Below are 27209 nucleotides of genomic sequence, written 5' to 3' on the forward strand. Positions count from 1 at the left end.
TATATGAAGAAATGCATGGACCACAGGATATAGAACACTTCTTTCATCTACATTTAAATTTTGGTTATTTTAGAAAAAAATTGTATCACTTTCTGTCTGTTTGCAGAGAATATCTACACGTGTGTTGACTTCCATGAATGACCCACTGTGTGTTCTCAGTTCATGTCACTGTGGGATGTGTCCGTCCTAACATGGACTCACCAGACATGTCTCCTTGTATGTAGAGGGTAGCGTGCTGCTCAAAGCTGATGTGTCCAGATCTAAGACGGGACGACCCAAGTGTTTCGTACAGGAAGAGCCTGGGTTGAAAGACAGGAAGATCCTCTCTGGGTTCCTACAACAGGTTGCACTCAGACATGTCTGTGGCACATTAGAAGTTGGCTTAATAGACTCCACCTGGTTCTAATCATTTGGAGATCCATTAGTGTGTTCCTGTAGGTTAACAGGCTTTGATGTTGGGTTGCACCTTAGAGATTCTGAAGAAACACATAAGGATTTTTGTGCCTTACATGGTAATCTGAAGTTTCAAGCAGGTATAATAATCCACAAGCATCCTGTAAAGCATCCTTTCTTCACTGGACTGCAGCTGTGTTGCTATTTCACATTTCACATCAGTGTTGAAGTGGTTCATTTATCAAGATGAACCTGGTGCAGGTCCTGGTGCTAGTCCTGGTGCAGAAGTGTGTGTGTGTGTATTTGTGTGCGTGTATCTGTAAACACTTCTGGTCAAGCGAGTGGTTTGCTAGACAGTGTTTGTATTTGTGTGTGTGTGGTTTGCTAGTCAGTGTTGTTTCTCGTTGGAGGGAGTGGGAGATGTTTGCCCCACTGACCTGGTGCATGCCAGGGTTCAGAGGAGCAGTGCAGGCATCTCAACAACGTAGGTGTTTAAATCAAAGCTGAAATAAGCCTTCGAGGAGGGGAGGAGTTGGTGTGAGACTCACTTGGGTGGGGATGCTGGGAAATGTAGTCCATATGGTGGCACTATAAAACCTTGCACAGAGCACATCCACAGCCCAAGATCAACCTGGGACGCTTCACAAAACCCATCAGTTCAATACCTGTCTTTTCCACAGCCGCCACGGTGGTCCACCAAACAGAAGACTTCTCCTAACATCAAGGTGACCAGGACCACTTGCTTACCAAGGGTATGTTGCTGCTAGCATGTTCTACCAAAACAAGCTAGGAGTGTTTTTTGAAACTCTTCACTGTTGTGAGTTATGATGTGCAGTTTAGGAATCGTAAGGAGTGACTTTGCTCTCATGACGGTCAGTAATGTGTCAGATGGCGGGACTGAAAGGTATTTTATGGGTTCTTCTTCAAGGAGCTCCTGCTGGACTTGATATGAGGGTTCTGTGCCATGTGCTATTCCTGGTTATGTTCGAGGGCATGTCATGCAACAACAATCGCAATGCCAAACCAGGGGGCAAACCTGCAAAAAAATCCAGCACGGAGGTATCCCCGCCCTCTGTGGACGACGTCTCGCCCCTGGGACCAGGACCCGCGACGGGCTCTAGTCCTGCAGTGCGCGGGACACCTCAGCAGGGCACGGCTGATGACATGAAGCTACACTTCCTTAAGAACACGGCGGCCATATGTAACGACGGCACAGTAGCTGGGTGAGACCAGTAGATTACAAATTAAACTTACAGCTCAAAGGAACCAGTACTAACTGGACTGTTGGTTTGGACCAGTTTAGTACAGATCGACTTAGTTCATGCGTGTTTAATACACATATAGTATGAGATATTCTAGCTGTGATTTATGAGGATGAGAATTTTCAACTCAAATGACCGGACGTAACTATGCATAAAAACGTTATTTATTTATTTGATGACCTGCCTGGAGTTAAAAGTCCTGCTATGGTAATGTTCCCTCTTTGACATCCATTCATAAGTCCTGTATTTATGTGCGGTCCACAGGTTTTACCTAAAAGAGTCCAAAGGAAGTAAGAGGTGGCTGATATTTCTGGAGGGTGAGTATTTAAAATGAAGTTAATTTTGTCAAGGGAATTCAGTGCACTTAAATTCTGCACTCAGCTTTATCTCGACTGACAGTCATCATGTTTTTGTGTGCATGGTGGGTGCTTTTGTTTCTTGGTTTGATAGTTTGATATGATCGACCTCGTGTAGTAATTACATGTGAGAATTATGATGTCACCGCCACTCAAAACGAGGCAGCTTGTATGCAGCTGGGTTAGTTCTGACACAGAAGGAGAAACCCTGCTGAGATGAGCTTCTGTAAGACAGAGAGAGAGAGGAAGGGTGTGTGTGTGTGTGTGTGTGTGTGTGTGTATGTGTGTGTGTGGTCAACTTCGTTGAGATTTTGTGAATGTGCATGTGTGAACTTTGTTAAGATTGTGTGTGCGTGTGAAACTCATTGAGATTGTGTGTGTGTGTGTGTGTGTGTGTGTGTGTGTGTGTGTGTGCCTGTGAACTTCATTGAGATTGTGTGTGTGTGTGCGTGCGTGTGAACTTCGTTGAGAGTGTGTGTGTGTGTGTGTGCGTGTGAACTTCGTTGAGATTGTGTGTGTGTGTGTGTGCATGTGAACTTTGTTGAGATTGTGTGTGTGCGTGTGAAATTCATTGAGATTGTGTGTGTGTGTGCGTGTGAACTTCATTGAGATTGTGTGTGTGTGTGTGTGTGTGTGTGTTCGCATGTGATCTTCGTTAAGATTGTGTGTGTGTGCATGTGAACTTTGTTGAGATTGTGTGTGTGTGTGTGTGTGTGTGTGTGTGTGTGTGTGTGTGTGTGTGTGTGTGTGTGTGTGTGTGTGTGTGTGTGTGTGTGTGCGTGAAGTATGAACTATGTGTGTATTCAGTGCTTTCCGTTTGATTCTGTGGGATATCTGGACCAGATGTTCTGATGTGAGAGTTAGCGTTAGCGTTTGAAGAGTTAACATTTTTACACACTCACACCTCAGCTGTGCACAGCACCACTTCTTTTACTGCCTGACAGCTCTGGGCTTCATACTTCACACGCTTGAGCACTAACCTGTGAGAAGTGTCCTAGTGAAACCGGATGCTAATATTAGTGAATTATTTTTAGGTGGTTGGTGCTGTTACAACAAAGAGACCTGCGATGCCAGATATAAAAATATCCCCCGCCTCATGAGCTCATCCGAGTGGCCACAGACACGCACAGGTAAGACGCCGTCAGTCAAAACGCCACTCCCTGCTACGCTTGCACAGGCCACTCCCCCACAGGCCACACCCCCACTCTCTGTTCCAGGATCCATTTCAGGATCGATTCTGTTCCGTTGAAGTAATGTGGTTTTTTTTTCCTTCTTCCAGGCAGTGGGATCCTGTCCTCACAAGCGGAGGAAAACCCACACTGGCACAATGCTAACATGGTGTAAGTTTCCCCATAGAGATGGTAGGACGGCGAGTCATGTGACTCACGCCGTGTGTCTTCACGTTCGTTTGTCCGCCTGTCTGACTGCTTCCTGGGGGGGGCGTGTGTCCAGGTTTGTCCCCTATTGCTCCAGCGATGTGTGGAGTGGGAACAAGGCGTCCACGAGGGCGAAGCAGGGCAAGGAGACAGGTGGATGTCCACATGTCCACCCAAACCCCTTTCCTTTCTCTTTCATCTATTGCATTTTATTTTCTGTTGTTATTTTCATACTTATGAAGTGGAGTTGCGTGTTATTACAATCTTCACAGTCAAAGGTCATTATGCTGTATGTTGCATGGTGTGTCTGTGTGTGTGTGTGTGTGTGTGTGCGTGCGTGCGTTCCATGTCAGAGTTTTCCTTCATGGGATCGGTGATCATTCGGGAGATGCTCAGAGCTCTCGCCCTTAAGGGCCTGAAGCAGGCCAAGGTGGTGATGCTGGCAGGAACCAGGTGAGACGTGCGACGCCCACGTGACGCGTTTGAAGGTTTGTGACTCTTTGACAAAGACGAAGAAGAAGCTGTGTGAGAAACAGCAGACAGGCGGCCGGAGCCGAAACCGTCGGCGTGTGTTCAGACCCTCAGCTTTGATCACAGCTCCATACATAACGTTGGCTATTCTCAGCCCATCCTGTTGTCTACCATAAAGATGTATCTGCACCCTGTGATGCTATGGACAATGACATAATGTCTATGTATGTCCTCCCGTGAAGAGAGACTGAGTTCTCAAGATTCTTCCCAGTTTAGCGGCATGTTTGGTCCACCATCGCAAACGCCAAAAACAGAACACACAAGTCATGCACTCAGTTATGCAGAGCACGTGTGCGTACTATCAGCAAAGACACGGGATTAGCCGCGTGTCCCCGCCGCGTGTCCCCGCCGCGTGTCTCAGCCTTGTGACTGGTCTCTCCTGCCCACAGTGCTGGTGGTACAGGTGTCCTCCTGAACATCGAGAAGGTGGCCAGCCAGCTGCAGCAGCTCGGGGCCGACGCCCAGGTCCGAGGTCTGGTCGACTCTGGATGGTTCCTGGAGAGCAAGCAGCAGAAGTCCCACGACTGTCTGGACAGCGTCTCCTGCTCTCCTGTGGACGCCATCAAGAAAGGGATTCGGTAAGGTGACGTGATCAGTACTAATGTCAGCACAGAGCGTAAAGTGATGTGATTAGTACTAATGTCAGCACGGAGCGTAAGGTGACGTGATTAGTACTAATGTCAGCACGGAGCGTAAGGTGACATGATGAGTACTAATGTCAGCACGAAGCGTAAAGTGACTTGATTAGTACTAATGTCAGCGCGTTTCCCAGGCCTCAGCACCCGACCTGCTGTAAACGACAGACCAGCTCTCATTTTTTTCAGATTATGGAACGGAGTTATTCCAGAGAAATGTAAGCAGCACTACAAGAGAGGGGAGGAGTGGCAGTGTTTCTTTGGACACAAGCTGTACTCCTTCTTGACCAGTGAGACCCTCCACAGTCCCACACTCACTGTGACGCCCAAAGGGTTAAATATGGGCGTTAGCAGCGTTCTGGAAAACACACAGGTTGAAAACATAACGATCATCGATGTAGGTTGCATGCCTTCTTGTAGCGAGCAATCACATTTTGAGGACACTATGATTAGCACGAACGTTGCAGACTAGACTTCAAATCCAGCTTGGTGCACATGGACATCGCCAAGTCTGTGTATTAAATGCAGTGCCAGTGGGGAAATTATCATTGGACACTAGTTTTTGGACTAGTCCTAGTCTTGACCTGGGAGACGGACACGTCCACACTGCCTGTGTGTTCTTGCAGCTCCGCTGTTTGTGGTCCAGTGGCTGTTCGATGAGGAACAGCTGCGTGTGGAGAACATTTACGTGGGAGGCCAGTCCCTGTCGGAGCAGCAGTGGACCTACATGCAGAATCTGGGGAAGGAGCTGAAGAACTCCCTCAAGGACGTGACGTGAGTGTCCTGCCCTCGAAACCCACAGGGCAGCGTCCTCTCAAGCACCAAGCGGCAGCTTAGAATTACTAAAGCTTTGCCGTGTAATCTCGGCGGGGAGTTGTCCTGATGTTAGAATGTTCCAATTGGCACATCAGATCTTTTGAGTGAAGCCTCTACAGGTGTAAAGCTCCGTGCAGGACCTGCTGGGTTCTGGTGAGCACGTGAGACGAAGCTCACGTCTTCCACACGTGCTGAAAGCTTCAGTGTGGTGCAGATCTTTTTCTCTTTTTTTTGTTACAGGGCTGTGTTCGCCCCCTCCTGCTTGTCCCACACATTGATCACCAAAAGGTAAGGACACCCCAGCGCCCCACGGGGTGAGGACACCCCAGCGCCCCACGGGGTGAGCTCACGCCGCCCATTTGGAACGCTCGTCCGTCATGCCGAATTCTGCCTGTCACCAGAATGCCACCTCACACTTTCACACGGCTTGCCGGTCCCCCCCTCCACTGGGCCCCGGCTGTGGGAGGCTGCCCCCCCCTCGCTGGGCCCCAGCTGTGGGAGGCTGGCGGGCAGGTCATGCTGCTTTAGATGGCTCTGGTTCAGCTCTGCATCAGTGTTACGAGCACAAACTCACACAAACCTCAGAAGTGGTGAGACTCTAGACGGACTGCTACAGCGTGAAAGTGAAACGTGTTGAAACAAGTTATAATCTGTCGTCCAGATGTTTGTTTTTGCTGCTGAAACCAAGCGATTGCAAGCGCATGATCTGATTTTCTTTCTCTTTAGTGAGTTTCGCTGCAGTTTCATTGACAGCCAAAAATATAAATCCTGAAATGACACTCACTCTCTGCTTTGCGCACGGTGACTTTGCTCTTTCTCGTCTGCCTTGTCTCGTGTATTCCAGTAACTGGATGGACTTCCAGGTGAAGGGGACGTCCCTGTCCCGGGCCCTTCAGTGCTGGGACAGGAGCCTTCAGGACACCAACAAGAACAGCAAGACGGCCCTGAAAGGTTGTCCCTTCCACCTGGTGGACGGCTGCCAGTGGCCCCAGTGCAACCCGAGCTGCCCGCCGCTCCTGGACGTCACCACGCGGCAGGAGCTCACCCTGCTGCAGGTGCTGGCCAGCATGGGCGTGGACGTGCGGAGACTCGACCCGGACGCACGCCGCGACTCCGCCCCCTCTCATACCGCCCCCGCCAGCAGCGGTGGCTAAGGAGCCCCTAGCGGAGTAAAAAAAAATGAAAATCTGAAAAAAATAAAAAGTTAATCATATCCATACTGTAGAGATGCCACTCGGCATTGTGTCATGTTCCATAGGGAATTGAGATGTGTTCTCTCAGCCCTGCGTGTCCCGGCCGTTGGGCCGAGAGCAACAGAGACATCAGTATGTGTAGTTAATCGCAGTGAACTCTCCATGTCCACTAGTCAATCTAGAACAACTCCAGAGCAACAGGAAAAAAGAAAACACATCAAAACTTGTTTTGTCTTTGTAGACGATGTCTTTACCAACACAGGCAGATAGTTGGGTAATTTTAGATGAAATGATTGAATGATGTATCGAGCTAGATCAAGAAATTCAAACACAAGTTTATTACTGTCTTTCCACAGCTTCAGGTGACGGTACAATATATTCGGTATAAATAATAATAATACCTGCACGTCAGTCCATATCTTCTCTGCAGACATGTTAGAATGACACTACACCTCAGTCACTGTACATTTCAGATACACTACAGACAACCCAAGGTCTAGATCTTTGGCTCTGCAGATAAGAGGTTAGTAGCTGATCCTACTATTGGGTCATTGGGTCATAACAGCACAGACGATTTACTAGCTATTTATTATCTTATTATAAGAGTGGGACTACCTTTGAATGTTTTTCAAAGACAAATATCTTTTTCCATTATGAATCATTACTGTATGTACTAATGTATTAATACACCAATTACAGATTACATATCCGTTTTATCAGACTCCATATGCATTACATATACCTTACACATTTTCTTGTATTGTATCTTGAATATCAACCAACTGCCTGTGACAGTTATAACCTGAACATTAATAAATGAGTAATAGAAGTTCTTATGTACATAATATTTGAACACCTTAGATGTGTGTGTGTGTGTGTGTGTGTGTGTGTGTGTGTGTGTGTGTGTGTGTGTGTGTGTGTGTGTGTGTGTGTGGGTGTGTGTGTGTGTGTGTGTGTGTGCGTGCGTGTGCATGCGTAACATTTTGTTTACTAAGAGGCAGAGAAAGGTGTTGAGATTATGCCCAGTCAACACTGCATAACTTTATCCATATTGATGATGATGATGATAATAATAATAATAATAATAATAATAATAATCTTTATTTGTATAGCACCTTTCATACATACTGTACATGTAACTCAAAGTGCTTTACAGTATAAATAAAAGAAACATTAAAAGGAGATAAGACAAAGACAAAAAGACAAATGAAAATGTTAAAAGAAATTAAAGATAAAAATATTAAAATAACATAAAAAGTAAAAGTGAAGTAAGATAATAAAAAGTAAAGTAAATAAGATAAAACTATTAAGAGTTTCTTAACTAAAAGCGGATCTAAACAGGAATGTTTTGAGACTGCTCTTAAAACTATGCAGGGATGAAATGCCTTTGAGCTCTTCAGGAAGAGAATTCCAGAGCTTTGGGCCATAGTGGCTAAAAGCACCCTCGCCAATCTTTAAACGGCTTTTAGGAATCACCAGTAGATTACTGTTTGAAGACCTGAGAGACCTGACTGGAACATATCTAACAATCATTTCACTTAGGTAAAGAGGGGCAAGACCATGAAGACATTTAAAAACCATGACTAGAACCTTAAAATCTATTCTAAAGCTGACAGGTAACCAGTGCAGTGAGTGGAGTGCAGGTGTAATATGATCTCTCTTTCTCCTGCGGGTCAGAACCCTTGCAGCCGTGTTCTGAACTCGCTGTAGGTGCGAAATAGAGCTCTTTGGAAGAGCAGATAGAACAGCGTTACAATAATCTAGCCTTGATGTGATAAATGCATGGACAAGTTTTTCACTGTCAGCAGGAGAGAGCATATCTCGGACCTTAGCGATGTTTCGAAGATGAAAGTAAGCTGTCTTGCATGTAGTCATGATGTGTGATTTGAAGCTGAGCTCATTATCAAAGGTGACGCCCAGGTTCTTAACACATTGTCTGGCATTCAGATTCATTTGATTTAAATAAGTCTGGACATCATTCCTTTGTGAATCACTGCCAAGAACAAGAACCTCTGTCTTCTGTTTATTTAACAGCAGAAAATTGTCAGACATCCATGTCTGTATATCATCTATGCAGTCAAACAGTGAGCAAATTGATTTTAGGGCTTTAGGTTCTAGCGAAATATAAAGTTGAGAATGTGTTGATGATGATGATGATGATGATGATAATACTTTATTATCAGATCAGATCTGAAATTTGTCTTGCATACAAACAGTAGCTCCATTAACACATAAGCAACACATAGGACACAAACATTGTACAGTACGTATACCATTTACTCATATTTTAACACCTTTTAAAGTTATAGATTAAGTTCTTTGTTTAAATTAAGGATTGACTGATGTACAAAAGAATTCTTCAGTCTAACCTTATTGAACCTTGGAACACTATAACGCCGCCCCGATGGGAGAAGTACATATTCACTCTTCAAAACATGATTAGTACCAAAAATTATGTTTTTAGCCAGCCGCATTGTGTTGCTATGATAAGTGGTCTCATATGATCTTTCTAGAGGCTGACCCACAATTTTTGAACATATCTTAATCAAATATTTCAATCCTGACTTTACAGATATGGACAAGCAATTATACCACACAGCATTGCAATACTGCAGAACACTCAAAATAACAGCAGTATAGAACAACAGGAGTATCTGTCGAGTAGCTCCAAAAGATCGGAGGCGACGGAGAAAATAAAGTCTCTGTCTGGTTTTTTTACAGATGTAGTCGATGTGGTGTTTCCATGATAAGCTAGCATCAATCATCACACCAAGATATTTATAGGACTCCACCTGTTCGATTACCTCATTATTGATAACAGTGGAGTTAACAGATATTGGTTTCTGGCTGAATACTATTTCTTTTGTTTTCTTTGTGTTTATTTCCAGAGTATTATATTTGCTCCATGTCACTACTTTGTTAACACCTTGTTGGTGTAGATCATGGTTGTCCGAGTCATGTAATAATGTTAACAAAACAGTGTCATCTGAGTATTTTAGCACATACTGATTATTTGAAGACGAGCGACAGTCATCTGTGGGTAAAAAGAACAGCAGAACTCACACAGCCCTGAGGTGCACCAACATTAGTTGAAATAGCCGAAGAAAGTGTCTTGTTCACTTTGACTAGCTGGACTCTGTTTGTAAGGAACGAGGCATACCAGTGGATCAAATAAGGGTTCACACCCAGATGGGACATTTTGGAAAGTAAAATACTGGGATGTATTGTATTGAAGGCTGATGAATAATCTAGAAAGAGTGCTCTTGCATAGTTACGAGGTTTATCTAAATGCTTAGTGATTATATGAACCAATGTGGCAACAGCATCTTCTGTGCCACAACCTATTTTATATGCAAACTGAGCATATTCTGTATATATTCGTGCATTTTGTAATGTGGGACCACACTTGCATAGCTGAAGCACTTTACCTGACACTACGCTGACATAAAAAACTTTACATCACACTACAGTCACATAAAACTTTACATCACACTACCGTACACTGCAGCAAAATGCTGTACTGAAAACTTTACATCACAAGCAGAAACAGAAGGAGACAGGAAGGAGAAGGAGACTCTCCAGGAGCCTGCTGTAGCTGAGGTGGCTGAGGTAGCTGAGGTAGTAGAGGTGGCTGAAGTAGCTGAGGTGGCTGAGGGAGTAGAGGAGCTGAGGTGGATGAGGTAGCTGAGGTGGCTGAAGTAGTTGAGGAAATAGAGGTGGCTGAAGTAGCTGAAGTGGCTGAGGTAGCTGAGGTTGTAGAGGTAGCTGAGGTGGCTGAGGTAGCTGAGGTAGTAGAGGTGGCTGAAGTAGCTGAGGTGGCTGAGGTGGCTGAGGGAGTAGAGGAGCTGAGGTGGATGAGGTAGCTGAGGTGGCTGAAGTAGTTGAGGAAATAGAGGTGGCTGAAGTAGCTGAAGTGGCTGAGGTAGCTGAGGTTGTAGAGGTAGCTGAGGTTGTAGAGGTAGCTGAGGTAGCTGAGGTGGCTGAGGTAGCTGAGGTGGCTGAGGTAGCTGAGGTAGAGGTGGCTGAAGTAGCTGAGGTGGCTGAGGTAGCTGAGGTTGTAGAGGTAGCTGAGGTAGCTGAGGTGGCTCAGGTAGTAGAGGTGGCTGAAGTAGCTGAGGTGGCTGAGGTAGCTGAGGTAGCTGAGGTAGGTGAGGTGGCTGAGGTAGCTGAGGTGGCTGAGGTAGCTGAGGTAGGTGAGGTGGCTGAGGTAGCTGAGGTGGCTGAGGTTGTAGAGGTAGCTGAGGTAGGTGAGGTGGCTGAGGTAGCTGAGGTGGCTAAGGTAGTTGAGGTGGCTGAGGTAGCAGAGGTAGCTGAGGTGGCTAAGGTATTGGAGGTAGCTGAGGTAGCTGAGGTATTGGAGGTGGCTGAAGTAGCTGAAGTAGCTGAGGTAGCTGAAGTGGCTAAGGTAGTTGAGGTGGCTGAGGTAGCAGAGGTAGCTGAGGTGGCTATGGTATTGGAGGTAGCTGAGGTAGCTGAGGTATTGGAGGTGGCTGAAGTAGCTGAAGTAGCTGAGGTAGCTGAGGTGGCTGAGGTAGTAGAGGTGGCTGAGGTAGCTGAGGTGGCTGAAGTAGCTGAAGTGGCTGAGGTAACTGAGGTAACTGAAGTGGCTGAGGTAGCTGAGGTAGCTGAGGTGGCTGTGGTGGCTGAGGTAGCTGAGGTGACTGAAGTGACTGAGTTAGCTGATGTAGCTGAGGTAGCTGGGGTAGCTGAGGTAGAACTAAACAGCTTCAGCCCTTACACACTTGACTTCAGCTCATTGACCTCAGAATCAGAATACATCGGTACTGTCCTCTCACCCTGCACAATGACTGAAGCTGCTTCTCTGCTTCTTCATCTTACCTTAAAGGCTTCTTTCGACAAATGTTTTTTTTTTTTTGCCATTGCAACTATAGGTGAGGCAAAGCCACAGTTATATTCAGTTCCTCATTTGTTTGTATATTTAAATGTACATATTTTTGAAAAACCCTGTCTTCGGTTCCTCGTTGTGCTGGTAGAACTAAAAATGACAGAGGCTCCATTGTTGCTGTTACTACGACCAAGTACAACTGAATAATGGAATTATGCATTCAGAAAGAAAATAATTTTTTGTTGCGCTCGCGTGCGTGTGTGCATGCGTGTGTGCGAGCGTGTGTGTGTGTGTGTGTGTGTGTGTGTGTGTGTGTGTGCGTGTGTGCGTGTGTGTGTGTGTGTGTGTGTGTGAATGTGTGTGTGTTCAGTTAACAGATTACAGAGGAAGCTTGTTTCAGTATACTCCTGTCTTTTGATCTCTCTGGTTAAATGCCTTAACCAGCACAGTCATTACTGTCTCAAAAACAGTGAGATTATTTAATACCAGAGACCTGCTTGACACTGTGCTGTATCTTCTCTTTTGGGGAGGGGAGGGGGGGGGATCTGAAAAAATCTGTAAGCCCATGCTCGCAGGATGGAGAGATTTCACTGTTGCTAAAAAGTGCGCTCTACGCTGGCTCTCTGGTCACATGACTCACCTGGATCGCGGTCAGGCTGCTTCTTCCTGCCACGGCCCCTTTCCTGGTAGCAGCGGAACCTACACACAAACCACAAATGCAGCGGGGTTGCTGTATACCTGCGCACGACCTGATCTGAGGTAGAGAGAGGAGAGGGGGCGTGGGGGAGGGCCAGCGTGAGCCAGTGCACTATGGTCAGGGGTTGCTTGCTTTCCAACACCCTGGGCTTTGATGTCAGGAGCACACGAATAGCAGCTGTGTTACAAAGTGCAGTTTTGTCACCCAAGGCTAACACATAAACATTCCTCAAAAGCTGATTATAAGTCATCGGCCTTTGATAGTTGGGGGGGGGGGGCAACCACGGGAATTGGTGTATGAACTGTGTGACAGCTTTTCTGTCTTGTGAGATATTGAGGTAGGTGTGATGCTTTACTAGTGAGGCAGTAAGCAAACTTTTTTTTTGCTTCTCAAATTAACCCAGATAGACCTTATAGTGCATTACACTCTGAATATCCAAAAGCTTAGCATTTTTGGTAAATTGTACATTGATTGTTTATTATACTAGTTTATTAGTTTGTTCATTATTAAAGTTATTCATTAATAAATCTGTTATTACACTTACAGTGTGAACAAACATACTTCCAAAATGTACGACATATGATTATTGATGATATTTGGCCTCAGGAATGTCCCTGCTCAGAGACTGGAGGTCGTGTGAGTGGCTTCGCTTGGTTGCACTTTACATAATGACAATGTTTACACTAGAACAAAAAAAACCCTTGATTCTGAGAAATCCTGAAAATACAATTCTTTTTGTGTTGTTTGTTCTGGTTTGAGGTTGTTAAAGGTGGGGGTTGTTTGTTTTTTTTACAGGAAGCAGAATCGTTGTTGAGTGACAAGAATATCCAAATTCAGCCCTGCTGGACTGGAGAATGAGACCCTCAGTGTTGCTCCTAAAACCCAGAATCTGGGGCAGAGTTCTGCTGATTGGACATCGTCTTGTTCAGTCTGACATGCTATTACCGTGAACACAAGCATCAGATATGTTGCTGATGAGCTATCTGATCTCTTGTCTGATCTCTTGTCTGACTATGACAGACATATAGCAAGGCATTCTTTCTTTCTGTAATCATAGCAACTTATATTTTTAAAGAACAACATCCTATTCATATTATTTTGATCATTATAAATCATTGGTTCAATTCAGTAGTAAATCAAGCGGTAAAAGAGATGTCCAGAGTATGTGGAAAAAGCCGAACAAAAGATGAAAAACAGCCACTTAAACCCTGTACAGAAAGATTTAGATGCGTTGTTTTTCTCGAAACAGGACAAGCTGAGGTGAAAACCCTTTCCTCTGTGCGTGGCTTCAAAGACAGGAGATGTGGTTCCAAGCTGAGCAAAGGGAGAAGCAGAAAGCATTTGTGATCACTACGTTCTAACCAGTCGAGTGGCAAACATCGCATGCGGACTCATTCAAAAACATGAGCTCATTCATAGGTGAGTAACACTTGTAAGTAACACTTAAAAGCTAAACGAGCCAATTGAAGTGACAAACCTGTCTCAGCTGGTGTGTTGGGTGAGACACTGTAATACATAATTTGTGCAATAAGGTGTATGAGTCTATGTCTGTTTTTTTTTTCTTTTCTTGTATGCTAAACATTTGATCTTCCAGAGCTGACCTTAGTTATTAATCCATTTTCTAAATCAAGTTTTCTGTCGTTGATAGTCTTTGGTCCTGTGCTGTTGATATCCTTCCACTTTAAGGTAAGGTAGTCCACACCAGCATGCAGAAGCCACTCTCACTCGCTAACGCATGATGTCATGACATGTCTCGACACATTCAAATCTCACTTCTTCTCAAATTTAAGCTTTAAAGTGAAAATTAGGTTGATACTTAACCACGCTAAATCTAGCTTAGCCTCAAACACGTGGATATAATGACCATTTTTCCACATCTGCGTTTTCCATTTATTGCATATCAACCCAAGTTCAAAGGAACTTTCTAACCCCTTCATACTGTCATTTTTGTGTTTGACCAACCAATGGAAATCCTGAGTGACCTCAAGTAAGTAGGCACAGAAGATTGTGCCTCACAGTGAATCCAAAAAATGAAAATATTACTTTTTAAAGGCTCCGCAATGCCTACATTTCTCGTAGTGAAATTACTCTTGGTGTGATCTATTAAGTATCGCCGGGGGTGTTTTTGACTTACATTTTCCACTTGACATCACCAGAGTAAAGGACAGACAAATAGAGCTTAATGGTCAGCAGTGGTTCTGGGGGAGGAGGTCAGAGGTCAGAGGTCTCACACCTCCTCCCATCTCCTCTTGTAAAGGTCATCCATAAATAGCTCTGCACTGTGGACTGTATTTTAGAGATGGCCAATTTAATAGCATTTAAAATGTTTTGGCTGGTTTTTTGTTTGTTTTGTCTGTTGGTTTTTGAGCAAATTTGTTGTTTACCTTTTTTGCAGACAAGCTGGTCCAATGTGACGTCAGAGTACGAGTCATCTGACTACTCCTCGGCCTCGTCGGTCGATTACGATATGTTTGCTGTCCGATGTGACAAACTCTCCAACCGAAACTTCCGCTCCTGGTTCCTACCTGTGGCCTACAGCGTCATCTGCTTCCTGGCCCTGGTGGGGAACTTCCTCGTCATCCTCACCTACATGTATTTCAACCGGATTAAGACGATGACGGACATCTTCCTCCTGAACCTGGCCGTGGCCGACCTGCTCTTTGCCCTCTCGCTGCCCTTCTGGGTGTCCAGTTTCATCTCCACCTGGCAGCTGGGTCTGCCCCTGTGCAAGGCCATGCACGCCATCTACAAGATCAGCTTCTTCAGCGGGATGCTGCTGCTCACCTGCATCAGCGTGGACAGGTACTTCTCCATCACGAAAGCCGTGTCGGCTCACCGCTGCCGCTCCAACGCCGTCCACTACGGACGGGCGTCCTCCCTGGTCGCCTGGGTGATGGCCATGTTGTTCTCGCTGCCCGAGATCATCTACTCCAACGTCAACAGCAACCAGACGTGCGTGCCGTACGGCAGCGGGCAGGAGCATCTCCGCGTCTCCGTGCAGGTGAGCCAGATGGTGCTGGGGTTCATGCTGCCCGCGATCGTCATGGTCTTCTGCTACAGCTGCATCATCAAGACACTTGTGCAGGCCAGGAGCTTCGAGAGGAACAAGGCCCTCAAGGTCATCTTCGCCGTGGTGGTGGTGTTCGTGGCCAGCCAGCTGCCGTACAACGTGGTGATGGGCCTCAGCACGTCGGCCAGCACCAACTGCGATTACGACAACGGCCTCCTGTACGCCATGGACATGAGCCGCAGCGTGGCCTTCTTACGCTGCTGTGTCAACCCCTTCCTGTACGCCTTCGTGGGCGTCAAGTTTCGCCACGACCTGCTGAAACTGATGAAGGACCTGGGATGCATAAGCCAAAAACACATCATCTACATGCGTGGCAAGCGGAAGTCCTCCGCCGGCCTGGACACCGACACCACCTCGTTCTCCCCCTGAACCCGCGCCATGGTGCCCCTCTCCCGGGGCAGACGTCACGAAAGGGGCAACTGCTGCTTCTGCTCTGCTGTTGTGGGAGGCACTCTGCCGGGGTGGTTTATATGTAATTATGCATTAGAACTGCTGCGATGGACTCTATATTACTCTGCCTAGCTATGTGATGTAGGACTTAGATCTAATGACAATAACTGACATCCTGTTTGTACGTTTTACGATATTTAATAAAATTCAGTACCTGAAATTCACACCCCCAGCTTTGAGCTCAGCTGAACCTGATATGTAGCGACATCACACCTGCACGAAGGCAGACAGGGCAGTAACTGGAGCACAGAGTGGATAAACCTGTACGAGGCTTCATTACAGGTTACTGGACTTTTGCAGTCTATCTGTATTACTTAAGGGCCCCAGGAACTAGCTATTGTTGATATCTACTTTATATCTAATCATCCCAATATTAACTTAAAATCTTGCACACTAAATCCACCTTATGAGATGCATTTTTTCTACTGACATAGAATTTATTTTTCTTCTGAACCAATATGGAGTCTTGCATGCAACAGGAAAGGAAGCAATTTGAATGCTAAGAGAGACAAACAGAACCACACAGAGTGAGAATAAAGCAGCACGTGTAGCCACTCTGCCCTGCCATCGGTGGCCGACATCAAACGCTCCACTGCACTGCACAGCACCACTGATGGAAACAAACAGATGCTGGTATGATAGAAGATCATGGTGGAGAGAAAGATCAAAATGAAAAAGGCAAACATTTTAAAATAAAAAACAAAAAAATAGCTCAGTAGTTTGATAGCTTAGTATTCTTCAAGATGTGTTTGCTGTTCCCTCAATATAGAAATAATGGAAAAATAATAAATATGAAAAGAGAGAGTGAGAGGCGATGAGAGAGGTGAGAGAGGTCATATTAATTATATATATGCACTTTCATAAAATATGTGGCGATATTCTAGAGCAGGGGTGGCCAACCCGTCATAGACCAAGAGCCACTTTTCTTACTGTGTTACGGCAAAGAGCCACATCATACATGGATTGTTGAGCGGGGGTTGGCGAGTGTAAATTATTAGCTGTGAAGACAGTCAAATGCGTGTTTTCCACTACGCCGGTTTTAAAAGTATTAGCGGCTCGCTAGGCTTGTAAACAAACCGCGCACCACGAAAATGTAGCAGTGTGTCGCCCCGTTAGTGCAGGTGAGAGCGGACCGGCTGGGGAGCCGCATGAAACCAGGCAAAGAGCCGCATGCGGCTCGCGAGCCGCGGGTTGGCCACTCCTGTTCTAGAGTAAAGTACACAAGCTTTCTATCTGTATACCAATCAGCCAAACATTAAAACTATCTGCCTAATATTGTGCAGCACCAAAGCAGCTCTGACATGTGGAGGACTCCACAGAGTGTCTGAAGGTCTCCTAGCAGTGGATCTTTTTAGTCCTGTAGAAGCTCCATGGCTCTGACATTCCACAGATGCTTGATTAGGTCGAGAATCTGGGAATTTACAAGCCGGAGGGACACCTTGATCTTTCCTTTGCCATGATGTTCTGGTTTTCACCAACGTAGGTAGGTGATACATGTCCATGTCGCATCCACATAAGATCCAGGAGCCAGTGTCTCAGCAGAACACTCAGAGCAACACACTGCCTCTTCTGCCTCTTCCCATAGTGCAGCGTTTCTCAAAGTGTGGGGCGCGCCCCACTAGTGGGGAGCATGGGTATTGCAGGTGGGGCCCAAACAATTGAAAGAAATGAACCTTTTTAAGCCTGTCGTTTTAATGCCTGTTCGTTTTGCATAAGCCCCGGATGTTTAAAATGTCTGCGGAACAGCGTGAACCAGGGTTAGATTCGGCCCTTTAATGAATTTAAAATTACGTTCGGTCAATAAATTACGTTGGCCTGCCACCCCCCCCCCCCCCCCCCCCCCCCGTCAACAAATTTGTTTGGGTGATATGGGACAGGTGGGGCATGAAATTTCCCCTTCTTCTGAGGTGGGGAATGATAGAAAAAGTTTGAGAACCACTGCCATAGTGCATCATCCTTATCTCTTTACCAGATAACACACACACACACACACACACACACACACACTTCCACTTGTCTTTTTCTGTGGAAACTTTGTGTAGTATGCTGCAATTATTAGTTAATAGTTCAACTTGTGTACACTTTTAAGGAGTTAAACGTTTTATTTTCACCAATTATACAAGCTAGTAGTTGCAGAAACTATGAAACCCAAGACCAAGTGTTAGAAGTGATGCTGATTTTCAGTGTTGTCTGTCAAAGGGAACAAAGCTTGTTTGTGCGTGCATGTGGTTTTGTGTGAGACTGTTGTTTTTGCCTTTGTTGGTTTATATCTCACTGTTGGGTGTGTGAATGTTCCGGGGTATGTGTGAGGTAAGTTACTGTAAGCATCCAACAGGATCCTATAAATGTCTCTGTCTTAGTTCTCCACTGGCATACAAATATGCAGAGGCTTTGCTTTCATAACTGTCGAAATCTTCATTTGTAGACATGGATTGTATAAGTAAACTCTGATGTAGCAGTAAACTTTGGATGTAAGCCTGTCATAGTCAGATGTCTCTCGGAGTTCAGTGGACTCTGTGCGCACAGTATGCCATAAAACTGAAGTGAAAAGCATTAAAAAAAAAGAAACAAACAAAAAATACGGCCCTTCATACCAACCTTGAGTTTTGCAATTTGCCAGTAGAGGGCTTTTTTTTTTGCATAAATAGAGCTTATCCACTGACCGAAGAGTTTAGAAATGTAATTCAAAAGGTAGACAGCAGGTGTCGCAGTCTGCCGTCACATAATTTCCGACCTCATACAGGAAACTAAACGACCTCAAACAGCAGGCAATGCAATAGAGAAGATTGAGTAAGATAAAATCACAGTGTGAGAGAAAGGGCACTTTCATTTGTTTGTTGCTGATATGCACTGCCACTTTCCTCGAGATCTGTATATTTATTTTATTTTGAATTAATTTCCATATCATCGCCACTAAATCCTATCAGTTTTTATTTTGTTCATTTTGTTTTATTTTGACACTTCATTACCCACAATGCATTATTAAGCGCTACATTGCGTCTGCAACTTTGATAACAGAGACGTTGACCTTCGCTGTTCAATGCACAGAAAATTCACGGCGAAACAGAAAACAAGATGGAAGACTTTATAAAATAGCCCACCACAGAGGTCAAATGAGAACAGACAGCTTCACAGTCTTTTTGTGATCTCTCACCCCCATATGTAGAGTAAATTACTTACATTTTCTTTAATATAGTGTGTGTGTGTGTGTGTGTGTGTGTGTGTGTGTGTGTGTGTGTGTGTGTGTGTGTGTGTGTGTGTGTGTGTGTGTGTGTGTGTGTGTGTGTGTGTGTGTGTGTGTGTGTGTGTGTGTGTGAGTGAGAGAGAGAGAGAGAATGAAAGGCATTTCATGAGTTGGGAAATCTATCTGGGCTTTTGATTTATTATAAATCACTTACAGCACACGGTATACTGGTCTAAACATCCAGTTGCTGTGTGTGGACGTAACCTGATCTAACATACAGCATGACTGGATGTCACTTCCTAATACTAAAAGCTACCACGCTTTTAGGTGACTTCCTGTACTGAATGTATTGAATTAAATGTTTGCGTCTTATATTTTACAACACTGTCTGAAGCTCTAATGTTTACTTACCCTCCAACACAGACCATAACACCAACAGCCATTTGATTGCAAGGAATGCAAAACTTTAAATAATATTTATGATCCAGAAAGCTGCCAGACGCCTAGGAAAAATTATCTGGTCATATGACCCAAAGTAGCCGAACGACGCTGTTCTGTTTCTATTCAAATAATGAGGCACTAATGAACACACACACACGCACACAAAATAATAATAATAACAAACTTTATTTATACAATTTATTTATTTAGCACTTTCAATACAATATTCACAGAATGTTTTACAAAGAGAAATAATAAAATAAAATGTATTATTAAACCGAACATAAAATGGGAAACATAAAATGGGAGTTATTTTGTCAAACTGATTATTTTAGTGCTACTAGGAAAGCTTAATGTGCTTTACTGGTGTTCTTTCACACACAGATGTTTACACAGATTTAGGGATTAACACACTGTTATTACCTTAATGTAATTAATAATGTAATTACCTTAATAAGACTTGAACTTGAACACAGATAGGTACACAGATAGGGCCTTTACAAATATGTTAGGTCTCTGTAATTATTATGTCTCATGTGCAAAAAACAACCACATTATCAGAGACAGTGCATTAGTATAAATATAATAATAATAATAATAATAATCTTTATTTGTATAGCACCTTTCATACATACATCCAACTCAAAGTGCTTTACAGAATAAATAAAAATAAACATTAAAAGGAAGCAAAGATAAGACAAAAAGAAAATGTTAAAAGAAATTAAAGATAAAAAGGAAACAAACATAAAATTATGGCAAATTATAAAACAATAATAATAATCTAAGCAAAAAATGTAAATAACATAAAATGTAACTAAATAAAAGAATGTAAAAAAGTAAAGTAAATAAGATAATAATCTGGAAAACTATTAAAATAATTAGAACAGAGTTAGAATTTCTTAACTAAAAGCAGATCTAAACAGGAAGGTTTTGAGACTTTTCTTGAAGCTATGCAGGGATGAAATGCCTGCATGTATAAATGTATAAATAGACTAGTTCATGAAGAGGCACTGACTACTTATAGCACAGGGGTTACGTATGAACCAGAGACCATATATATACGGTCTCTGGTATGAGCTACGTGTCCTGTAATGGGTCTGATAGCTCCCCCTTGTGGTGTAAAACGAGAAGTGTGTATATGTCCTGCCTGACGAGTAGTGCAATGTAGCCACTAAATTGACTACTTTCCTTCGGTACGTGGACGTGAAATCTCACGTTCGCCACGTTTTCCGTTTGTGGTGAGAGGATTCACTATCAAGACTCTATTCTGGGAGGTCGCCATACGAGGCCTTTATCCTGACAAGTGAACGCGTTTCATTTCACTCGTCGTGAATGTCCTAAAGGTCGTACGCATACCACAGAGAGTAGTTTGAATATAATTTTAGTTTTTTTGAGGTTTAAGTGCAATTTATGAACGATCTACAGGTAAATTTGCGTACGTTAATTAAATAGTATATATTTTTTGGCCGACTAGTGTATATTTATTGTAACATTGTTATCTCGACGTGTACGTCTATATACGGATCATGAGCGTTCAAACGTGCAAAGATCGTGCCAGCCCTCGCTTTTCCCATAGAACAGTCTGTACTACACGTGTGCTTCGTACGGTCGCGTTGCGTGAAATCAGCGCGTGACGATGACGTCATTTCCAACCGCCTCTAAAACGTAGTGACCTTCCTCGGCGCTCGCGCACAGTCGGTCTGTGGTGTAGAGAGGACGACCTGTCAAGACTAGCCGGCGTGTTCTTATAGGAAAGGTACGCTGCCTCCTCAACACGGTTATCTTAACACAAATATGCCATATTGTGTTAAGAAATGTACTGTACAGTTACATATTAAGTATTTGTTGTACTCATGTGTGTCTTAATACTGAAATGTTTCAACCGTTAGCAGCTAGCTAACCTAGCTGGCTAGCTAGCTCGCGCGCCCATCGGCGTTACTCTGTGCTAACGGCAGCTAGCAGCTAGCCAGCTAGCGCATTATGGCTAAATGTGATTTTGATGATTGAGAGGACATGGCTGGTCTAGATCTGCAGCACAGCTACTAGCTACCCGGCTAGCTGTTCGGCTAGCCACCGCATTGAACGCAGTGGTTCACTGCCGAGACCCTCGGGAGTTTAGTTTACACTTCCTGAACGAGAGTTTAATCGCGCGTCTCCCGGTGAAGGGTCGGTGTCTCCTCGGTCTCCGGTTAGTGGGCTCGCTGCGTGTCTCCGTGTCGAAGATCACAGCCCGACCTTGCTGGCTAGCCGGCTAGTGTGCTATAGCAGGCGGGGTTGTGAGATCTCGAACGGGTGAAGTGTTATCAGGATCTGTTCGGTACTCGACTTCGTTCAGCGGTGGGTCTGGTTTTGTGCTGTATTCATGTCCCATATTCGGCAGACAACGGACCCGGTGTCGCAGACTAACAGCTTCTCCTCGCTAGCTGGTGCTCTTAGCTGTCTCGCATTCATTTACTACCGGCATTTTAGTAGCCACGCAAACCTAGCTACGATTTAGTTTTAGTTTCCAGTTAGGTGGGTACTGTTGAACCCATAGATGACTACTTACCAAATTAAGATAGATGTGGCGATACGAATGATACACCCTAATATTATACTAAATGACCTTCGTTTATCCTGAGTACAAAATCACCTAAAATGGTTTAGGCAGCGTGACCATCTGTAGTAGCCGCTCAAAAGGGCGGTTTTCAACATATTCTGTGATGACTTTTTCAAGAGTTAACCCCAAGATGGTGTATTTTAGGCAATATGGGTGACATCGAAAAGGGAAAGAAAGTCTTTGTCCAGAAATGTGCCCAGTGTCATACTGTCGAGAACGGCGGCAAGCACAAAGTTGGCCCCAATCTTTGGGGTCTGTTTGGGCGCAAGACGGGGCAGGCGGAGGGTTTCTCCTACACCGACGCTAACAAGAGCAAAGGTAATGCATTCACAGAGGTCACATTGTGGGGTCACGGGTTACGAGCAGGAATTCCTCATAAACTGGATAACTTTAACAATGAAAATTCTCCTGAAGGGATTCCAAGGAACTCTTGGTTTACCTTATCTGATTCATTTTTTTACATCCCACATTTTGATACAATTGTATGACTAAACAGGCTCTATTGCATTGTTTGAGCTTTCTAAACATGGTTCTCTGCACAGGTGTCATTTGGAATGAGGACACCCTGATGGAGTACTTGGAGAACCCCAAGAAATACATTCCTGGCACAAAAATGATCTTTGCTGGTATTAAGAAGAAGGCTGAGCGTGCAGACCTTATTGCGTATTTGAAGTCGGCCACGTCATAATACTCTGTAGAGGATGGGAAGATATCTAAATTAAATGTTGGTAGTTTCACATTTTCTGTCTTTTAACAATACCTACTCAAACTATTTCACGGTTCAATAAGTAACCCAAATCGTGGGCCATGGCTTGTTTTGATGCCTGCCTATTTTAGCCAGGAGGACTTTCAGTTTTTCTACCACTGAGCTGTCAGCACTGTCAGACTGAATGTTTCTGCTGTGGTGCCAGATATTCCCATTGCAAGGGTGGACACGAATCCCTGGTTTCACGGCAGTTGAATGTTAAGTTATTTGACTGTACCTGTCTGTAGATATGTGGGCTACATTGAGCTGAAAGTGTCTGTGCATATTAACCTCATTACAGTAGTGGAGGAAACTGAACTGTGAATAAAAAGTGGAAAACGGAAGTGTTTTTCTTTTTGTATTTCATCCCCTGCTTCTGTTACAGATGCCCTAAAGACTTGTGAATCTGTACCAACCCATTTGCCTTCAGTGACCTGTCAGAAGTTTTTACTTTAGTGTTACTTTTGGGAGATCCAGAATGCACAAGGGAGCATGTATTGAGAATGTCCTGGGATGTTTGTACTGGTCATCATAGAATGCACACTATTATAAATAATTAAGGATAAAGTAATATTGTAATGTATTGACTTTTGCAAACCCAAGTCCTTTTTCAGTACACATCACAGTCGATCTGTTAAGATGCTCAAAAGGCACTCTAATCGGTACTCTTGTTTCAGATGAATATATTAAATAAGTGTATTATAAGTGCATACACTAATTTAGGGAGGAAAATTTATACCATATTTTGTGTTATTGAGTAACTGAAGGTCACATTGAATCAGAATGGGTAATATGACCAGTAGCGGTTAAGCCTTTGTCGAATTCATGATTTAAAATAACCGAATAGTTTTTTCTAGTTGATCATCTAGAGAGGTTAATATCTACAGTATTGGCCAGAAGTGTTGGCACTATTGAAAACCTTCCATGAAGCATTTCTCCAAGAACATTGCAATGACGTGCTTTGTTATACATTTTTATTTCCTTTCTGTGTATTGGTGCAACAGAAAACAGCAGAGGATGAGGCAAATATTACATAATTTCACATGACTCCAAAAATGGACCAGACATAATTATTGGCACCTTTTCAAAATTGTGGGTAAATAACTGTTTGAAGCATGTGATGCTCGTTACAACTCACCTGTAGAAAGTAACATGGTGTGGACAATATAATCACACCTGAAACCAGACGAAAGGGGTCGAAGTTGACTCAGGCTGCATTGTGTGCCATACTAAGCATGGAGAACAGATAGAAGAGAAATGTATGTGTATAACGAAACAAGTAATAAGAATACTTTTCAGGAAATAAATTCAGTGGTGCCAACACTTTCGGCTATGGCAGTACTTATACGTTTGAGCCCTTGTAGAACATCTGAACCATCGGGCTGCTTGCCTGCGGGGTTATGTCGCCACCCAGAGGATCTTAGAAGACTACATCGCGTTTCGTGACCGTTTCTACAGGGTTTTTTTTGGACAGTCTCTTCTGTAAGACGTTCACTCACGTCATTACACATGACGCATGTGGTTGTGTCATCTGATTTTAATTAGACAAATTCTGGGCCTGTTGTTGATCTTTGCCGCTGACAAACATGATTTGGATAGACAGTGTCATTAGCTATTAGTAACAAACTGATTACATATGGACTAGACGAAACTAAATACTATGATTATATAATTGATGAGAGGATACCTAAGAGCCACGATCTTGTAAGTTACGCTTCAGAATATACCTGAACTATTCGTGTCCGGACACAAACTCCAAAGTGCAGCTACACGGAGAAGGGCAGGACATATACACACTTCTCGTTTTACACCAAAAGGGGGAGCTATCAGACCCATTACAGGACACGTAGCTCATGCTGCAGGCCGGAGCCCCGGTGGGCGTGGGTAAAGGACGGAGCATGTGTCAATCATTTTCGACTGCAGCCAATCAGATACTAGACTTTCGTTGTCAATCAATTTTTATTAAGCCAATTATCAGCCAGAGTTAGCTGTCAATCAATTTTTACTGCAGCAAATCATCTTAACAGATCTGCCAAAAGAAGGCGTAAACTGCACGGAGAAGCTCTTTAAACAGAAGTATATGCCATTCTTGCACAAAAGTAGCTGAATAAAAACACTAGAAGAGCCATGACTTTAGACATTTTTAAATCAAAGTTTAAAATACTTCTCACTTGTTATTCTGGAACGGCACTTTAATGATTTTTTTTCCTTTATTGCACGTATTGCATCATTTGTACATCATATATATGTGGCGAGTGTAAATTGTTAGCGACGAGAGCGACACGGCGACCGGAAGTCATTCATTTTCAATGAGAGTGAGCGACACCCAGCGGCGCGACGCGGCGCGACGCGAAGTGAGCGATTCGAGCGACGCGAACAAGTTGAGCTTGGCTCAACTTTATGCAAATGAGCAGTGACGCGCGGCGGCGACTACCAATCAGAAAATATGTTTGCACCCTCCTCCGAAACCGCACCTCTGACTTTGGTTCCTACTGATTATTTGTTCCGATTGCAAAAATGGAGGAGAGTCTCTCCTCCAATGTCTCTGGATGTCCCGCACTTTACGATGTGTCCCTGTTTATTTACAGTACAAAATGTTTATTTTTGGAGGGAATACTGTTGATTTGTTAAAAAACATTTGCAATAAATTAGCGTATACCCTATTATTGGTTATGATTTTTTAAATTCCTGTTTGATCTTCGGGTCTGGGGTAAAAAGTAAAAAAAATACATAAACATTTTAGGTTTATATACTATATGTGTTTTATACACACACTATGTTTTATACACGCACTCATTTATAATCGTGTGTCCTGTAATCAATAGATTAAAATAAATACTGCGTCCTGCTTTAAAAACGTGATTTGCATATCTGTCACGTGCTGCATGCAAGCTGATGTTGGACACGCCCCCACGCGACGCGATGCTGGCGACTCGGCGACGGAGAGCGATTTTATCGCTTTCGGTGTGGAGACACGAGCGCAGCCTGCACTAGTGACGTCACACATGACGTGAGATTTCCTGCTACGTTCTTGCTGAATTCATTAGGTTTGTATTAAACTAAGTGGTTGTACGCATACTAGTTCGGGATCTCGTCCCCTGTTTCTCGTATTAAGCTTAACTATTTAAAAAACACCAAAAAGATCAATATGACCAAAGCCAGCAGGATATTAAATCCAATTACTTTTAACATCCGTTTGTGAAAGAGTTTGATGGTGAAATCATAAATTTTGGAATGTTTTTTAAAACTTTTATTTAAAGTCACAAAAAAGAACCCGGGATGTTATGTTATAAAAACATCGTTACAGTCCAAAATACAAATCAGATGGAAATCCATTGCAGTTTAGTCAAGTGTGATGTACATATGTTCTAGCATGTTTTTGAATACTACTGTCACAACAATCATAATTAACTACAACAGAAGATCTTTCAGAAACTGGGCAAACAAGAGACGTGTTCACTGAAAAGTCGAAACTACACCAAAGGTGTGATATCTATATCTGTATGCCTTAGCATTCCTTTAGTTGTAACATGCCATCGATATATTTCTAATAATGTTATGTAACACTGTGGCCACTAGGGGGCACTTGTTTCACAAAAACTGATCTCAGTGCCCATATGTAGCGACAGATAGGACTGCTTTGTATAAATGTGGGAACCGTTGTTTTAATACTCCTCACTAACACCCTTCAGTTGGTTTAACACTAGTCCCCAAAGACCCTTCAGTTAGTTTAATACTCCTCACTAACAACCCTTCAGTTGTTTTAATACTAACAATCCTATATAAATTCCTCTCCTCTCCACTTAACAGATTAATGCCAACGTAACAATCATACTGTCATATTGATATCACACATTAATATATTATGCCTCATTAATTCTATTAGTGCCACATATTGGTAGTATTTTAGTGTACTCTCAAATACACAAGCACTATGTATAACCAATGGGTCACTTTTTTGTTAATTTATTCATTATAACACCATTAACTTGTCCAAATGTAGTCAAATGTGATGAAAAACTGCACCTTCATTTCTGCTGCAGGTTTTCCAGTTTTGTAATATCGTCCAGGCGATCTCCATGGTATTTGTATGTCAGCAAATAAGCTGTCATTACCAGTAGTCAGCAAAGTTAGCTGGAGCAACACAGCAAAGTGTGCAAAACCAGCACTGGCGCCGACTTTATGGGTGTGTGCTCTCTGATGGCTGCAACCCTAAAAGCAAAGTTCTGTAATGCACTGACCACACACTCACACGGTCAGAGTGGACCACAGAACTTTGCCTGCAGAGCCTTTCGTGTGTGTGCATGTGTATGTCACATTATATTTTAATGTTGCATATGTATATGGCAGGTAGAGTTCAATCAGTAATTTGTAATTTGATTGGTTGAAACACGCTCACAACTGGTTCATCTAGTCCCTAGGAAATAACACAATGTTTAGTCTTCTAGCTTGAATGTTTCAGACATGTTCCACATTACCATCAATAAGGTCGACTAGATAAATTATTCTTTAAATAACTCTATAAATTACACTTTGAAAGTGTTTTGTACAATTGGACATAATCTATGTTTCGTATCAGATAACTTTCTTGAGAAACATGTGCATGTATAGGCCT

At 43.5% G+C, this 27209-nt stretch overlaps 3 protein-coding genes across 4 annotated transcripts; all 3 read left to right on the forward strand.

The window, feature by feature from the left end:
* Window positions 1-228: 228 nt before the first annotated feature.
* On the forward strand, window positions 229-7377 carry notum2 (notum pectinacetylesterase 2). Of its 2 annotated transcripts, XM_077013659.1 has the most exons (13): window positions 229-343; window positions 1074-1145; window positions 1322-1616; window positions 1920-1972; window positions 3046-3141; window positions 3291-3351; window positions 3464-3540; window positions 3741-3840; window positions 4308-4496; window positions 4743-4843; window positions 5180-5327; window positions 5610-5657; window positions 6214-7377. In XM_077013659.1, the coding sequence occupies exons 3-13, from the start codon at window positions 1342-1344 to the stop codon at window positions 6521-6523; spliced, it is 1458 nt and encodes a 485-aa protein (XP_076869774.1). In that variant the 5' UTR covers window positions 229-343; window positions 1074-1145; window positions 1322-1341; the 3' UTR covers window positions 6524-7377. The 2 variants fall into 2 exon arrangements, with proteins under 2 accessions (XP_076869774.1, XP_076869773.1); XM_077013658.1 differs by lacking the exon at window positions 229-343 and having other exon boundaries at window positions 736-1145.
* A 5023-nt stretch (window positions 7378-12400) lies between these two features.
* On the forward strand, window positions 12401-15799 carry ccr7 (chemokine (C-C motif) receptor 7). Its single transcript, XM_077015574.1, has 5 exons — window positions 12401-12442; window positions 12652-12741; window positions 12901-13524; window positions 13754-13791; window positions 14501-15799. Exons 3-5 carry the CDS (start codon window positions 13509-13511, stop codon window positions 15542-15544), a joined length of 1098 nt encoding a protein of 365 aa, XP_076871689.1. The 5' UTR covers window positions 12401-12442; window positions 12652-12741; window positions 12901-13508; the 3' UTR covers window positions 15545-15799.
* A 5048-nt stretch (window positions 15800-20847) lies between these two features.
* On the forward strand, window positions 20848-22938 carry cycsb (cytochrome c, somatic b). Its single transcript, XM_077015575.1, has 3 exons — window positions 20848-21006; window positions 21994-22167; window positions 22392-22938. Exons 2-3 carry the CDS (start codon window positions 21999-22001, stop codon window positions 22535-22537), a joined length of 315 nt encoding a protein of 104 aa, XP_076871690.1. The 5' UTR covers window positions 20848-21006; window positions 21994-21998; the 3' UTR covers window positions 22538-22938.
* Window positions 22939-27209: the final 4271 nt, after the last annotated feature.

This window comes from Brachyhypopomus gauderio, chromosome 8 (assembly GCF_052324685.1).
Source record: "Brachyhypopomus gauderio isolate BG-103 chromosome 8, BGAUD_0.2, whole genome shotgun sequence".
Classification (NCBI taxonomy): Eukaryota; Metazoa; Chordata; class Actinopteri; order Gymnotiformes; family Hypopomidae; genus Brachyhypopomus; species Brachyhypopomus gauderio.

Excerpts from the sequence above, each read along its gene's own strand:
- notum2 (XM_077013659.1), top strand. The coding sequence starts at position 1,342 with ATGAGGGTTCTGTGCCATGTGCTATTCCTGGTTATGTTCGAGGGCATG. Across the intron at positions 1,617-1,919 it reads AACGACGGCACAGTAGCTGG|GTTTTACCTAAAAGAGTCCA; the intron begins GTGAGACCAGTA and ends TGCGGTCCACAG. Across the intron at positions 4,497-4,742 it reads GCCATCAAGAAAGGGATTCG|ATTATGGAACGGAGTTATTC; the intron begins GTAAGGTGACGT and ends CATTTTTTTCAG.
- ccr7 (XM_077015574.1), top strand. Across the intron at positions 13,792-14,500 it reads TGATATCCTTCCACTTTAAG|ACAAGCTGGTCCAATGTGAC; the intron begins GTAAGGTAGTCC and ends CCTTTTTTGCAG.
- cycsb (XM_077015575.1), top strand. The coding sequence starts at position 21,999 with ATGGGTGACATCGAAAAGGGAAAGAAAGTCTTTGTCCAGAAATGTGCC. Across the intron at positions 22,168-22,391 it reads CGACGCTAACAAGAGCAAAG|GTGTCATTTGGAATGAGGAC; the intron begins GTAATGCATTCA and ends TTCTCTGCACAG.